This window comes from Silurus aristotelis (genome assembly GCF_946808225.1).
Source record: "Silurus aristotelis genome assembly, chromosome: 9".
NCBI lineage: Eukaryota > Metazoa > Chordata > Actinopteri > Siluriformes > Siluridae > Silurus > Silurus aristotelis.
This window is the reverse complement of record NC_139582.1, coordinates 3,823,308-3,841,209: the sequence shown is the minus strand read 5'-3', so window position 1 is coordinate 3,841,209 and position 17,902 is coordinate 3,823,308. Positions and strand designations below refer to the sequence as shown.

The following is a 17,902-nucleotide window of genomic DNA, read 5'->3' as shown; positions in this document are numbered from 1 at the left end:
TGACCGTATTTACGGCTTTGGCCAACAGGCCAATCGGCACCACAGGGGCGTCCAGCAGAATGACTTCTGACAGGGTGAACCACAGGTGTAAGCCTGTAACACAGCCATGGCGTGCTTCCGAACCCTGGGAAAGAACCCGGGGAGAGAGCGCTGGTACTGGCAGGTGAGACAGAAGAAAGGGACAGGCCCGCCTCTAAAACCTCTTCCAGATCCGACTGCGAGCCCCATGACCTCAGTCACTGCGTCACCTCGGCAGAAGTGGGGCCAGAACTATGAGGAGCATGGGCGCCCTACTCGAAGAGCACCCTACAAGAGCAGAGTGTCCCCATGGGCATACGGCAGCAATGTGAGCCGACTAGGCATGCTACGCTCCAAAGCAAGCGACACCCAAACTGTGCGTTTTCCCCAAGATAAAACGGGGACAAGGGAGAATGCACAGCCAGAAGGATTGCTTGCTATCCATTCATAAAAAATGTCCGCACCTTACATTTCGTAGACACACACAAAACGCTACCTGAACAAATTAGCGCCGTCTTCACTGCATGTGTTCATATAACATCCTGGTATAGACGAGATTTAAAGCGTCGTCACGCGGAACCGTTTCCAAAGTGTTGTTGATGCAGCTAGAGTTCCTGAAAGTGAACTGGGTTGGTCATAATGTGCTGGGGTACTGGCATATCAGGCTACCAATATAACATGTTCAGAGATAGGATAGATTTGGCTATAAAAGGAAAGGTTTGGAAAGGAAATGCTTGGAATTTCTGCAGAGATGGATGGGGATGTGGTCAGGAATAGGTTGCACCATTCTGGTGCAACTTTTTTAGTTTGCACCATCCTTTGAGGTCAGTGCACTCCTATTCTGTTGCTTTTTGTTCAATTAGTTACTGTGCAAAAAAAGGTGTAAATAGACAAATAAAAAGATGAATTTTTTGTCCTATCACAGATCTCCGGCCCAGTGAGGAAACGGGGCAGCAAGCAGATGGTAGTGCCACTGTATTTTATGTCATGGCTCTCTGGAGACACTGTACCTGACAGAATACTTAACCCAGCATGTGTTCTCATACAGGAGCTAGAGCCACACTGTCCTCTTTCTCCTTACCTTTCTGACTCCCCCGTTCTTTCCCTTTTCTTCTGTACTGATGGTGTGTTTTCTGTGTCCTCTCTTTCTCTTCTTTCTTTCACAGCTTGATGGCCTCTAGGCGCTACTACTTTGAAATTTTACATAAGCAGGATGACAAGGGCTCAGACCATGTGGAGGTCGGGGTAAGTTGAGCAGTGCAAGACTGACACAAGTCTGGTTTGGCCTTAAAACTATAAAAGCCTTAGATTAATAATACCTTTAGGTCTAATCCAGAGGTAGGTACAGGGGTTGATGAATCACTAGCCTGGGCTCCAGGGACTGGTAGCTTTCATGTTCAAGGTATTAGTTTTTAATTTGTAGGTTCAACAACCTGATAAACGACTCAAATCTTTGATATTTATTTGGCATAAAGGCAGTGTTTAAGGCTTCATGGTGATGCAACTTACATTAATACTGTTTGTTTAGCAGAAGTACTTATTTTAAATCACACCGCATAAACTGCACTTCACATACCAGACAAAACCGACTGTGTGCTGCTGTAGAAGAATTTTACATTATACACTATCATCTTCAATGTACTGTTTTCTTGTTGTTTGACAATTTTCTGATGGTAAAAGTGTTTGTCTCCAATTCTTGGCCACATCAGAGTGAGTTGGCACCTGATTCTTCGGCCTAAATAAGCAAGCCAATTTGCATAAACAGGTTTCAGTCTCTGAACATGTATTTACATGTGAACACAGAACAATATCACACAAGTTGTCATTAAGTGCAGCTCTGCTTCTAGCAAAATGTGCAGTTTCCTTATGAGTAAACGCATTAAGAAAAAAGAGGGTAGTCAGGATTTTTTTATGTACTGTACTATGCATGCATAGATACATAGCCACCAGTGGTGGGCGGTCAGGGCCAGCAAAGCCTTCTCTGCTGGCCTAAACACGATCATATGCACTGACCTACATTTACAACCTAAATTCTAATATTTGTTCCATGAAATGTTATTAATTTATTCCTAACAGTTTATTCTCTTTATTTCGTGGTGTTTTTCTTGGCTGCGCTGCTGCCAGTATGTGTATGTGGATGTTAGATTTTTTCTCCAATCAGATTTTAGCCTCTATGTGCTGCCATGTCAATCTAATCTGCCCAGGTCCTTCAAAGTCAGTACTGCTGGCCTTTTAACCATAGTCTTCTTAAGAAATAGCTCTGTTTCTTTAACCAATCAGATTTCAAACTCGCCTCACAGGGCAGCTAGCTGGGCCAGAATAGCGTCAGATTTTTTCCGTCCTCTCATTGGTTAGTTAGAGGGAAACTGTTACAGTTTCGACAAGTTCGACCGGTAAAACATGTGTGTAGCTCTGTACACATTAATACATCTGTGTTTTTTTATACCTACGGAGGAAGAGAAATTGATTTGGTCTCGGACATACTTAAAAATACATTTTCAAGAAAAGCTAGACATTGTGAGGAGGTCGGCCAACCCTGAAGCTAGCTAGCTTGTCTCAGCCCGGGAAAGGGTTTGTTCACCACTTACAGACCAGTAAATACGAGCGGTACCACTGGCTAGGGCCGCTGGAAGTAATTTTGAACAGGGGGTGCTGTGAATTTTTTTTTTATTTTTTTTTTTTTGGACAAAAAAACCTGTGAGCCTATGGGCCTATTTAGAATACATTTTAAAAAATAACATAGGGCTATGACGATGGCACTTTTTTTTTTTTACCACCGCGGTGGTAATGGACCAAATACCGGTGGTGTTGCGGTGGTTGTTTTGAAATAAATAAAAGAAAAACCCAAAGAAACAACACACTAAAGCCTGTAAAGCATTGAAATAAATATCAGTAAATACTGGTAACTTACATAATATAATAAAGTTGAATCCATTTAAAAAAAAAAAAAAAAAAAAAAAACAGTTTTATATTTCCACACAAAGACGCGTTATAGCCTCCCGCTCTGCGCTTTGAGAGGGATGTGGAACACGAGCAGGAAAGAGACCACTGATCTCTTTTTCTGATATTTTCATGTTGTTGTAAAAGGTATGAAGAGCAAATTTTATCTTCCACAAGGGCAAGGCATTTAGGCTATGTTTGCGCGCTGCCAGAGAAAGCCAAACTAAAATCACCCGCGCGTGTGAAACGCGCTTTACAAATGAACTTGAAAAATCAATATAATTAAAATAATCAAAATAATTAAATTAAAATCCAAAATACACTCAATAGCCTACGTGTGTCAAAATCATTTCCTAAAATATCCATAAGGAATTTATAAATTGTGCAAAATATTTTTAATAGCCTACATTTTTTTTAAAATCTCTCTCTCGCCAATAGGGGGTGCTGCAGCACCCCCAGCACCCCCACTTCCTGCAGCCATGCCACTGGCTTACAGCCTCTGAGTAACGGTGCAAATTATGAGTCTGCATCTCTGGTAAATAGGTTGTGTTTTATAATGTTTTTGTCATGTTATTAGACAAATATTGATTCTGAACTGCAACAGATGATGTTTGTGGCGCAGTTGCGGTTGTAAAATGGTATTCACTCTCAATATGCGAAATGCGTCTCTGTTTGTAATGCCACGCGTTGTTATATTGCGTTTTTGTATAGTATTGATGGTTTCTATAATTGCGTCGTGATAGTGGTGGTATTAAGAGGTGGATTAGGTCGGGTAAGTCCCCAATGAAGGCCCAGGTACCAAATGCACGACCCGCCACAGTGTGCTATATGTTTATGTAATGTTTTTGTTTTATATATTGATGCATTTAACTAGCTTGCTAGCTCCACATATGTATTTCGTGCCTTACCCAGTGGTGTACAGTTTCAAGGAACTAAATGTAATTTGTTACTGTATCTAATGTATCTGTACGTATCTGTACTTTACTGTAAGTATTTCCATTTGAGAGACTTTCACTTTAACTTCACTACATTTTAAAGTCAAATATCGTACTTTTAGTCATTTCTTTTTATTTATGAATGGATAAAAGCACGAACAAAAAGTTCAGTATCAGTTCGACAGCAAGCAGAGCATTTCGACAGTAATAAGTGATGGAAGAAATTCCTGACTCGAACTCGCCACAACACTGTGGCCTTATTTGTGTGATTTTCTTTTAAAGTAGTTGAAAAGACAGTTTGTGCTCATGATCATTTTAAAAGATATCAATCAGTGTTTGACTTATTAATATCATTCTATTAATAGATTGGTGTGTTAAGAGTAGCGTTAGAGTCTTTTCACATAAACTGAGTTGTTTAAGCAAAGAGTCTTGTGATAAAAACGATAATAGGAACATTATAGCCGTAATAAATCATAGTACTTTGGATACTTAAGTACATTTGAAGGCAAATACTTTTGTACTTTTCCTCAAGTGAAAGTTCAAAGGAGCACTTTTACTTTTACTGAAGTACATGGTTTGTGTACCTCATCCACCACTGCTGTTAGCTTCCACGGTTTAGCTTATTTAGGTTCCCAAGTAACCAAAAGACAGCAGTGTGAAACACACAAGTTTTTTTCAATAGTAGAGTAGCTAATGTATGTTTGATTTGTCACCTCATAGCAGGTGCTTAGCGTCTTCTACATCTTGAGACGGGCTAAAAGGCTTAAACTATTCTTCTTCTGTCTTTATTTTATAATAGCATAATTTTGTTGTCTTACTCTCGCTCCATTTGTCTTTGCTGCTCCTTCTTTTGTCTGCTTCTATCCCTGTTTTTGCTGTTACTTTAGAAACACATTATGTAAAGCAGAGGCGATATCAGTGACAAGTTGGAAAATGGTGCAATTTACATGCTGGAAAAAGAAATCCTTATAACGTGAAGGACTTTGATTTACATTTGCAAAATGCTAAGCTAATGACCTGAGATGAGTTGCTGCTTCTTTGGCGGTATCAAACATGTCAGTGAATACAAATTTACAATGGGGAGATTCATAGAAATGAGGCATTATGAATCAAGGCATGCATGCCTTGTAATAAATCTTGGTCTATAAAAGTGTTTATTGATACCCACGCTCGCTGCAGCACTGCCTGTTTGATTTTAAATAGCACTATTATAATGTGCATAACAGCATACCCATGTGCGTTCATGAATCAAAGGGAGATCTAGAGTGGCATGAAATAAACACATTCCAGAACAAAGGGATAACACAGGTATATGAATGATTTCGACATAATGCATTGGTGACATCCAACATAAACACCTCGTATATGTACAGGGCTTTGGATGACATTTTCCAAGCAGTCAATTCACTTTCTTTGTCACATGACCCACTCATGTTACTGATAACACACACCGGTTTCCTGTTTCACTATAAATGAAAACGTATTAGTTAGTTATTTTTGAAAGCCATCATTGTTATTACTAAATATTCAACAATAGATTGGGCTTCTCTTTTGTTGCATTTATTTAAAAAGATCCAAAACATTATTATCATTATTATCAAAGTAAGTTTTAATAAAATATAGTCCGGCAGAGAAATGCAAAACAAATGAACAAATAAATGTATTATTTTTATTATAAATTAATATTATTATAAATTATTGTATTCAAGATACAGTATACAGAAAGTACTACAAGTTGCAGCAGGAGAAAGACCGCATGTGTGTGTAAAAGCGTAAAATATCTTTAAGATATACTACTTCCTGTATTTTTTTAATGACAGGAAGTTAATTTAATCAGCAGTAAGTATTCCATTTTCAAACTATCCCAACCTTTTCCGGTTTGTCTAAAGGTATGTTGTGTTTTTGGATTTGTTTATTTTTTTTGGAAATTCAAGTTTTTATTATTTCAACAGTCAAAAACTCTGTACATCATCACATTATTGATTAATCACAGTTACATTTATATATTCAGCCTTTTGTCATCATCAGTGAGATACAATCAAGATAAAAAATACATGGAAATGAAAGATCTGTCAAGCAGCTTTGCTCATTTATCCCTTTTTTTTATATTCATTTGCTGCCAGAAAGTATCCCACATTCTTTGCATGTTTCGCTATGTCTCTTTTCATTTATTCATTCAACATTCACACATATGAAGCAATTTCAATCATCTCATAAAAACAGTCTTTCAAGTCTGTAGTTCTGGGACATTTCCAGTTGTGGAAGATCATGCTGGCAGCCATAAATACAACCAACCTTCTTCTTCTTCTTCTTCTTTTGGCTGCTTCCTTTAGGGGTCAGTGGATAATTTGTCTCCATACTGTCCTCTACATCTGCCTCTTCCAAACTACCAGCATGTCTTCCTTCACTACATCCATAAACCTCCTCTTTGGTCTTCCTCTTTTCCTTCTCCTTGGCGGCTCCATCCTCAGCATTCTTCTACCGATATACACAATATCCCTCTGTACATGACCAAACCATCTGTTATATACTTCAGCTTGTCTCCAAAACGTCCTCCCATTGTGGTCTTCAAATCTGCCACTTCCTGCTCTGCCTTTTCTCTTGTTTTGCTTTTTTTTTTTTTTATTCTCTCAGAAGGTCAAGATGATGCAGAGATCTCAAGATATGTGACTGAGTGTTTGTATTATGAATGGAGGCACAGCAGAAGAAAACAGGAATAGAAATAGTTCCTATTCACACTAAGTAGATATTAAACTTACAGTACAAACCAAAAGTTTGGACACACCTTCTCATTCAAAGAGTTTTCTTTATTTTCATGACTATGAAAATTGTAGAGTCACACTGAAGGCATCAAGGGCTATTTGACCAAAAAGGAGAGTGATGGGGTGCTGCACCAGATGACCTGGCCTCCACAGTCACCGGACCTGAACCCAATCGAGATGGTTTAGGGGCGAGCTGGACCGCAGAGTGAAGGCAAAAGGGCCAACAAGTGCCAAGCATCTCTCGGGGAACTCCTTCAAGACTGTTGGAAGACCATTTCAGGTGACTACCTCTTGAAGCTCATCAAGAGAATGCCAAGAGTGTGCAAAGCAGTAATCAAAGCAAAAGGTGGCTACTTTGAAGAACCTAGAATATGACATTTTTCAGTTGTTTCACACTTTTTTGTTATGTATATAATTCCATATATAATTCCACATGTGTTAATTCATAGTTTTGATGCCTTCAGTGTGAATCTACAATTTTCATAGTCATGAAAATAAAGAAAACTCTTTGAATGAGAAGGTGTGTCCAAACTTTTGCTCTGTACTGTACATTAAAATAAAAAAGCTTAAGAAGCATTGAGATTTTAATGTTAGAATCCGTCCTGTCAGTACAACACCAGTATCAAAAATATCAGTAGTATTCGATCCACACAAACCTGCTTCACTCATTGTCTTGCATTTGTCTATGCTGGTTGTTGACTCTTGCTACAATTGTGTGCAAGTTTTATTATTAGTGCTTCTCCCTGTTTTATGTATTTATTTCATCAATATAACGTGTTATGTATATAACAATATATCATAAGATATCCATAAAAGCTCAGGATCCACACGAGAATGGAAATGGTAGCATATTATAGCTCTGTAAAATGTTACAGTCTCACACAGGCACAAAAAGCCCCATCATTATACACGTTCATGATTGTTTTTACAACCCCAATTTAAAAAAAGTTGGGACACTGTGTAAAATGTCATTTAAACCAGAATGCAATGATTTGCAAATCTCCAAAACCCCTATTTTATTCACAATAGAACATCGAAAAACATATCAAATGTTTAAACTGAGAAAATTGACCATTTTAAGGAAAAATAAGGTAATTTAAAAAATTAATGGCAGCAACATGTCAGACCACGTGTTTAGACCACCGTGTTTACCACGGTGTAGCATCACATCTTTTAACAACAGTCTTTAAACGTCTGGGAGCTAATGATACCAGTTGCTGGAGTTTGATGAGAGGAATGGTGTTTCATTCTTGCCTTATACAGTATTCAGACTGCTCAATGGTCCTTGGCATTCTGGCATATTTTCTGTTTTAAGATCCCAATACAGTACCCTCGCTTTACCGCGTTTCGAATCTTGCGCCCCCGGTTTATCGTGGATTGCATTTGCCACATAACTAATTTGTTTCGCTGATAATCTCTTGTGAATGGCACGATAAACCAAAAAACTTTGAGTTTTATGTTAAAACAATAAAATGTATTAATAATAATAATAATAATAATAATAATAATAATAATAATAATAATAATAATAATAAAAAACGATAAATTATACAATGAAGTAAAATGTTAATATAGTACAGTACTGTACAAATAAAATAGCATTTTTGGGGTGGCATCCGTTTATCAGTTATATCCCTTTATCGTGGCTTGGCTTTCTCAAATCGAAAATACAGTAATACTGGTGGTTACATTCCAAAACCACCCACGATAAACGGGGAATTACTGTATTTTTGATTTGAGAAAGCCAAGCCACTACAAAGCCAGGCTTTTGTCATGAATGCAGTATGCAATTGGGGTTATATTAAAGCAAATGACATAAAATTGCACCTCTACAAATGTGGAACATTCCATTCTAAATTTAGAGCCTATTTGCAGTAATAAAGAACTCTGCACTTTTGGGAAGATGTTCCACTAGATTTTGGAATTTACCTATGAAGAAAGGATGTTATAAAGCCAGGTACTGATGTACAGGCCTGGAGTGCAGTCAGCGTTCACATTCATCCCAAAGGTGTTAGAGGTCAGTGCTCTATAGCAGGAGATCTTTCACTCCAACGCATGGGCCCCCTAGTTTAAATAAAGGGAATTTCTTATGCTAGTGCATCCAAAGGCATCCTATACATTTGTGTGCCTTCAACTTAGTTTGAACAGTTTTGGGGAAGAACCAGCTATGGCTAGAAAAGTCTGGTGCCCCAGTGTTTTCATATGATTTGTTTAAATATTGCATGAATTTCCTGTAAATGTTGCTTTGTAACCTTCTCACACAGCAACTAATAAAAAAAAAAAAAACATTTTATTCTCCAGAGCTTATGCCTTATATTTTAAAGGGTTTTTATTTGGCTGGATTTTACACACTGCCTAAAAAAGGAGCGAGAGATAAACACATAAGCGAAGGATAAAGACTGAATGGGCACGAGGGTGTTTAAAATCTGAAGTGATCAGCCTTCCTCCTGCTGTTCGTATTTCCCCAGGTACCCATAAGGTAGAAAAGAGCTCAAATGACAAAAGTCATTTTTTGATGAATTATTAATCATAAAGTCAAAACGCCACCTGTGCTGCTCTTCCCGAGCAGGTCTCAAACGGCGAACAAGTGGTACAACGTTAAAATCAAGGATGTAGTGAATTTGTTACAGGCAGCGACCTCTGTGTTTTGTTTCAAGGGTTTTGTGACTACAGGAGTGAGTGTTATTTTAAGAAGTTGGAGAATGTAGAATTTCACTGTGCTGTGATGTGTGTGTATATATATATATATATATATATATATATATATATATATATATATATATATATATATATATATATAAATATATATGTTGAGACTTAATTGGAAAGTGGTGGCTCGTGGTTAAGGCATTGGTTACAAGTTCAGATCCCAGCACCACCGAGCTTCCACTGCTGGGCCTTTGAGCAAAGCCCTTAACCCTCAACTGCTCAGTTGTAAGTCGCTCTGGATAATGAATTCTGACAAATGCTGTAAATGTAAATTGCGCAACTGCTGATAGTTAGGGACGGCTAAATTGGTCCTAATGTACCTATACTTTCGATAGCGGTGTTGTATCAATGCTGACGGTAATCCTAACTGGGATTTATTTTTTTCCATCAAGTGAATGGAATATTTACTTAAGGTAAATAGGCACTATATCTTCTCCCGATGTGTCTCTGTTTACAATACAAACTAACCAGGGTTCATCTAGAGCTTTTCAGATAATTTATTCAAAAGCAGGAGAGTCATTATTCTCTTGTTTCTTCAAAAAAAATTAAAAACGTTTAAAGAATAAGGAATGTAAAAGCAGGTTGTGACAACTTGAATATGGACTCCATAAACACGCTTTTAAATATATATATATATATATATATATATATATATATATATATATATATATATATATATATATATATATATATATATATATATATAAAAAATTATTATAATAATTTTTTTTTTGTATTATTACTTATTTATTTATTTTTTCCAAAATAAATGTAACAATAGAGAAGCCCAGGCACTTTTTTTTTTAATTTTGTATTAATAAGGATAGCTTTCAAAAAAATATTAGTATCGGTATTAACTTACTGGATTAAGGTTCTGAAAGTACCTGTCTTGAATTAAAAAAAAATAAATAAACATTCTTACTCAGCATATTTTCTTCCCACCAAGAAAAAACCTAACCATGGATGACCCTTTCACCACTCCTCCAGGACCCAAGTTCTCAGAACTAATTTAGTCTCCATCACTGGAAAGGAAAAAAAGGTTAAACACTATGGCACACGTACATCAAAATTACCGAGCATAAAGAAAAGCTACGCCATGGAGCCGTTCTGTTTAGGTCCCTTTTGTCTCCATTAAAAATTAGCGATGGTGTGTAGGAGTCAGTTCAAAGATGGGAGACGTGTGGCATGAATAAATTCATTGGGTTTCGCTGTCAAAGGGGAATTTCGAGCCTTTCCTTCACAAGGAAGATAATCATGAGGGGCTTTATTCTTACTCTTTCCGTGTCTTGACAAAAAAATGCATTAAAAAAATTAAATAAATTTTAAAGCAAGAGAGAAAGAGTCCTCAATTATGCATGGAGAACAAGGGAAATCATTTATTCATCAAAGTCCTGAATTAGTAGTGCGGCATGCCATCTCTTAACAGTAGCTTCTGAATTCTTAGGGAAAAATGTTATATTCTATTTTTAGACTTGGAAGGTTTACGCTTGGATATTTTCAAAAAACAGCGCTGCACAGAAAAGTTCTTTAATAAGCAAAACAGGAAAATCCATAACCAATAATCATGGTCGACAAACAGGCCGAGGCCAAGTAATGTGCTTACAGAATTCAGAGAACAAAAACAAAATACAAGGACATCAGAGTTAAAACTGGATATCCAACATGAGGTGATATAGCTTGGTATGGTAGAGAAACAGGTTACTGAGAACGATACTTTACAATGAGATGTTAAAAGGAAGTCTTTTATACAGTGTGGGTTTATGTGGGATTTGGAACTCCTGTGCTAAGTAAGTAGCTGTGGGATATGGAATGGGAAAATGAATGCGTACACTCCCAGTTGCCATCAGTGTCGGCCATATTGCGTGATCGTCCTGGTTGTTTCAAACTAGAGTCTGCAGCTGACTTTGACCTGATATTGTTTGTATAGTACAGTTTTTCTTTTTGGAGCATTTCTTGAGTCATCCTTCATATTTACAAACCAGTAAGTACATTTTTTAAAACAATTTGTACAAACAGCACAAAACATTGGATTTCTTGAAAAAGCCTGTTGTGGCAGCAGTTCATGAGTGGAGGGTGGTAACGAGTGGTAAAACTTTACCCGTAGCTGATGAGACTAATCGATCCATGAGTGAGACAGGCAGATGCAGAGGAAAGACCGGCCAATCTACGAGTGGGCCCGGGCGGACGCCAAGGAAAGGTGCCCGGAACCGCCAGAGTGCGGATGAGCCCCGGCTAGAGTACTGGAAAGGAAAGAGCCGGGACAAAACTGAAAGTAAAATAAAGAAAGCTCTGCTAGGTGAACTTTTGCCTGTCTGTCGTTCTTCCAGTGTAGAACCAGTGAGATTTGTTACAGTGGTGCCGAAATCTCGTGCTTGAACAGATGTATGATGCCAGGGAGATTTCGCTGATGAGGGAACGTGACCAAACCAAGGAGGAGTGCTGCAGCCGCCACCTGCATCCCGTTTAGCGAGATGGGACTGCCAGCAGAACGGGTACTCCATCGTCTGGCAAAAGGGTCTCAGAACAGTGACTGGGTGGAGGTTAAGAAAAAAGGCATGCCTATCTACACAGGAGCTCTGGTGAGCACCAAGGAAAGATGTGGCATTCCAATAATGAGACGAGCTTATGCAGAAGAAAGACCAGTCGTCTTTAAACCATCTGGGAGTGGGCCTGGGTGGATGCTGAGAAAAGGTGTCCGGAACCGCAAAAGTGTGGGTGAGCCCTGGTGTGAGTACTGGAAAGAAAAGCCCCGGGGCGAAACTGAAAGTTAAATTAAAAAGCTGTGCTTGGTGAACTATTGCCTGTCTGTTTTTCTTCCAGCACAGAACAAGGGAGATTTGTTACACCTGTAACTTTACAAAATCCTTAGTTCATCTCTCAAAAGAAAGTATCATTGCAATCAGTCCTTTTGTTTTTGTTAACAAGCAAGATTATCAAAATGGTCATTTTCCAGTATTTCTTGATGTAAACTATGGTTCTGATTACATTGATTAAAAATGCACAAGACTGAATTTCTTCTGTTTGGCATCTATGAATTTTAACAGCACAAATGTACACATTTCTGTATGTGGGATTTTAAATGCAATAGAAAACAATCAATAAGAAACAGCAGACAATTGTACACAATCAATTAAATGAATGTACCAAAGCATTCTCAATTTGTCCAAAGCAACAAGAAAATGTGTTTATGATGTGCACAAGTAAATACATGATGTGGAGGTTGAAAAAGTAGTTTTGAGAATTTCATATCTGATCTGGGGTCCCCAAACTACGACCAGCCCCTAAATTTGGATCGGCCCTCCGAACAATGCTAGAAACATATTTACATTTTTTTATTTTAAATATAGGTTTTCTCATATCATCTGTATTTAATAATAAAGGTTGGCTTTCAAAGTAAAACTTCCGTTAGTTATTAATAGAGGTTGATCCACTGATAGTGCTAGAAAAAAATCCATACTGATAGTTTTTCCTGCTTCCGGTCAGATGTCATTACGAGAACGGCCTCTAGAGGCCAATCACTGCGATGTGGTTTTACAGTTGAGACTGCACACTGCACGTTATATAAATTATATAATTGTTTATAAATGAATATTCATATTTATTTTGTTTATCACATGTCCATAATTCAGTACTGTTTTACATTTTAACATTTTTGTAATAAAGTTTTATGTTTGTTTGTTTTTTTTATCCATTTTAAAAACTATTGGGTGATTAATCGTTTATCGGCAAGTACATTCCACCCTCACTATTGGTATTGAAAAATAAAATCGGTCGACCTTTAGTTTAGTAGACAATTTTTTTGTTAGATTCACCCACAAACAGTATTTATAAGTAAGTAAATAGGAGGCATAATAAATACTTTTAAAACCAGAATAAAATCTCCACAATTATACTGGCAGTCAGTCAGGTCTATGTAATTTTCTGACAGATCATTTTTGCCCTATTAAACAAAGAAAAAATTGGTGGCCCTCCCAGAGAAAAGGTTTGGGGACCCCTGCTCTAAAGCAACTGAGAAAAACTGTAAAGGATTGTCACGTCTTCAGCTGGTCCATATGCAAACAATTAATAATACACATCTAACGTAATGCCACCGCAATATATTTTTGGTGTGACCTATCTACTTGGCTCTTTTTAGACAATTGCAGGTGTTCAACATAATACTGGAGCTAATGTGCAGCAACTTTGATTTTTATTTATTTATTTTTGTCAGAGAGAAAAAGAGAGCAGGAAAGAAGAGAATGATGAAACAAGAAGGTTTCTGATGCAATGCGTGCAGAGTGAAGAAAGAATGCATGCTGTGCAGCCAAGGGCTTGGCACTTTTGGAGGCTTGTTAGGACCAGCATTCCTATTTGTCCGGTTTGATTTAAAACACTTGAGATTAATATAAGTAATCTCGAAACCTTATTGATCCGTTACTGTCTTATTTTGCATGAATTTATCCTTAATGCCATCAGCAGTAGCTCCAGAGTGACGTTCCACACTGTTTGTAACTAGACACCCTGAATAATACTGTATCTCAGATGAATGAGTAAATACTAAGCCAAGGGTCAACCTACTGTAAGTTATACAACTTCCAAACAATTAAGAACCTGAGTCGTGTGGTTCCAGGATACTAGTCAGGGTTGAACGGCGATACTGTAAATGCGTTGCGTCATCCATTACACAATGTGTGCTTTGTGCAATAATTTTGACAAGTCAGCATTACAGCATTTGCATATAGTATGTGCATCCCACATCCTGCGATTGTGCAGCAGCAGCACTCAGTCGGTTCCCGAAAAGCACAGCTGACCTTGAATATATATGCAGAAGTGTGGAGGGAATACTAACTGCATGCATACCATACATAGATGACAGTGCATGCATGTACACTATATGCACAAACGTATTAGGGTTTTTTCATCCATATTTGGTTCTTCCTCAACAGTAAGCACAATGTTGGAGGCACAAAATTGTATAGGTTATATAATTGTAATCGTCTTTGGCTGGACTAGCATTACATTTTCCTTTCACTTGGACCAAACCATACTCAAACTAGACCCTAACCAGTTCCAGCATGACAATGACCCTATGCATAAATTGAGATCCATAATGGAAGATCTGGAGTCCCCAGCTATAGAGATGACCCTATTAAACATTTTGGGATGGACCTTCGATTGCAAAACAGGCCTCCTTAGCACACCCTCCATCAGTACCTGACTTTACTAACACCCCTGTAGCTAGGAATTCATGGCTGTGGTTAAGAGGCGAGCACCACCTAACAAGAAAATCAAAAACAAAGCAAAAAAATTAATGAAGATAAAGGTCTAAACCCGGAAATCACAGGATAACAGGACTAAGAAGAGGTGAACACAACAGGGTAGTAAACTTATGTGAGGATGGTTTAGAGACAAAGAACAAAAAAAGCAAAACACCTGACAGGCGGGCTGACTCTGCCACAGTCACCATCCGCTCGTACAGGTCAGGGTCTTCCTGCCGCAAGGCCCATGAGTCATCCCTCACTTACGAGGCGTTACACGGGTTCCTCTTCTGCATCTGCCGTCTTTAGCCTGTAGTGAGAGAAACCGGGAAGAAAGCTGCTATTAGTCGGTTCTCCACCTCACTGTCCTCCTGGCTGCCTTTTATAAGCCTCGCTGGGCTTGAAGACAGTGAGGGGCTGCCACTCCAAATGAGCTCCAGCCGTGCCTTGTAAGGACGCCATGCCTCCTCGTTTGCTGCGTTGGGACACGACGTCTCAGCGCAGTACTTCCGCACAGTGCTGACGGTTAAGTTCGGAGCACTTGCCCCTTTTGGTTCCTGAGGTGGAGGCCCGTCGTCACAATATACAGTGAGGAAAATAAGTATTTGAACACGCTGCTATTTTGCAAGTTCTCCCACTTAGAAATCATGGAGGGGTCTGAAATTTTCATCGTAGGTGCATGTCCACTGTGAGAGACATAATCTAAAAAAAAAAAATCCAGAAATCACAATATATGATTTTTAAACTTTTTATTTGTTTGATACATCTGCAAATAAGTATTTGAACACCTGTCTATCAGCTAGAATTCTGACCCTCAAAGACCTGTTAGTCTGCCTTTAAAATGTCCACCTCCACTACATTTATTATCCTAAATTACATGCACCTGTTTGAGGTCGTTAGCTGCATAAAGACACCTGTCCACCCCATACAATCAATTAAAGAATCCAACTACTAACATGGCCAAGACCAAAGAGCTGTCCAAAGACACTAGAGACAAAATTGTACACCTCCACAAGGCTGGAAAGGGCTATGGGGAAAATGCCAAGCAGCTTGGTGAAAAAAGGTCCAATCATTAGAAATTGGAAGAAGCTAAACATGACTGTCAATCTCCCTCGGACTGGGGTTTCATGAAAGATCTCACCTCGTGGGGTCTCAATGATCCTAAGGAAGGTGAGAAATCAGCCCAGAACTACACGGGAGGAGCTGGTCAATGACCTGAAAAGAGCTGGGACCACCGTTTCCAAGGTTACTGTTGGTAATACACTAAGACGTTATGGTTTGAAATCATGCATGGCACGGAAGGTTCCCCTGCTTAAACCAGCACATGTCCAGGCACGTCTTAAGTTTGCCAATGACCATTTGGATGATCCAGAGGAGTCATGGGAGAAAGTCATGTGGTCAGATGAGACCAAAATAGAACTTTTGGGTCATAATTCCACTAAACGTGTTTGGAGGAAGAAGAATGATGAGTACCATCCCAAGAACACCATCCCTACTGTGAAGCATGGGGGTGGTAGCATCATGCTTTGGTGGTGTTTTTCTGCACATGGGACAGGGCGACTGCACAGTATTAAGGAGAGGATGACCGGGGCCATGTATTGCGAGATTTTGGGGAACAACCTCCTTCCCTCAGTTAGAGCATTGAAGATGGGTCGAGGCTGGGTCTTCCAACATGACAATGACCCGAAGCACACAGCCAGGATAACCAAGGAGTGGCTCTGTAAGAAGCATATCAAGGTTCTGCCGTGGCCTAGCCAGTCTCCAGACCTAAACTCAATAGAGAATCTTTGGAGGGAGCTCAAACTCCGTATTTCTTAGCGACAGGCCAGAAACCTGACTGATCTCGAGAAGATCTGTGTGGAGGAGTGGGCCAAAATCCCTCCTGCAGTGTGTGCAAACCTGGTGAAAAACTACAGGAAACGTTTGACCTCTGTAATTGCAAACAAAGGCTCCTGTACCAAATATTAACATTGACTTTCTCAGGTGTTCAAATACTTATTTGCAGCTGTATCATACAAATAAATAGTTAAAAAATCATACATTGTGATTTCTGGATTTTTTTTTTTAGATTATGTCTCTCACAGTGGACATGCAGCTACGATGACAATTTCAGACCCCTCCATGATTTCTAAGTGGGAGAACTTGCAAAATAGCAGGGTGTTCAAATACTTATTTTCCTCACTGTATATATATCTATGTGTTGGAAAAATTTAATCAGGATTTGGTTGGATATTTTATAATCCTGTCCCAGAAACACTAAGATGGGAATTTACCCTGGATGTCCCATTTTCTTTTAGTGTTTGTTAGCTTGAAGTTATTTCCTAGAGGGGTGATGTAGTTGTCTGTGATAGCAGTAGAAAGAGAACGAGAGATACGCCATGTAGTGAGGATGGTAAGATTCACCGATTCGCATTGGTGCGTTGGCATAAAAGTTAACGATATGATTCATCGGTTTAAAAAGTGTGCATGGGATACATGTTGGCATTTGTATCACGATACATCGTTTTTAACATATTTGCACTGATTTATTTATCTATAGGGAGTAAAATTTAGGATGTTTATCCTTGTATTTATAATGCACACACTCATAATGTGCTACTTGATTTGAACAATTGAAAACAATTTCGATTTACATTTGGTGTATCTACATCCAACAGCAGAGATGTGTAAGATAAACTGACCTTTTAAATTACTCTCTAGGAGTGTATCATTGTTGAATAATCCCATGAGCAAATTCTACATTCAAATCTGTGACACTTTTTACATAGTAACTAATTCCATAACTCAACATCAGGTATCTCATAAATGTACTCTAATGTATCCTGAATAGTGTTACACAATATATTAATGTATATGTACCCTAAATGTGTATAGAAACATTAGTAAAAAGAAAAATGCTTTCCACATGTTTTTACATATAGTTTATTATATCTGTCTCAAGCAACCAATAAAACTACAAATAAGTTTATATATCTTCACATATATCATCAAACTTTATTTTATATATATGGCCATATATTAAATTTTCTTATGTGGTTGTGAGGTGCAGAGAGGCGCATGTTTGAGTTTCTCCCAATGTTAAATAAATCAATTGTTGTGAACTCCAGAGCTTGTTGTTGGAGGTGGAAAGTAACAAAGAACGAATACTTAGTTACAGTACTTGGGTAGGTTTTTCTGGTATCAGTACTTTACTTCATTATTTACTTCGTATTTATTTTTCGGGCAGCTTTTTACTTTCACCTATTACATTGTTACGCAAATATCTGTACTTTCTACTTCTTACATTTTTAAATCAGACTCG

The 17,902-nt window shown here is 38.3% G+C and overlaps 1 protein-coding gene across 1 annotated transcript in view; it reads left to right on the top strand.

Annotated features, from left to right (window-relative positions):
* b4galnt4b (beta-1,4-N-acetyl-galactosaminyl transferase 4b) overlaps positions 1 to 17,902 on the top strand; it is a 140,793-nt gene that overhangs the window by 95,009 nt on the left and 27,882 nt on the right. The window contains exon 10 of the mRNA XM_083549882.1: positions 1,185 to 1,263. Coding sequence (XP_083406008.1) covers positions 1,185 to 1,263 — 79 coding nt within the window. The remainder of the gene's footprint in view (positions 1 to 1,184; positions 1,264 to 17,902) is intronic.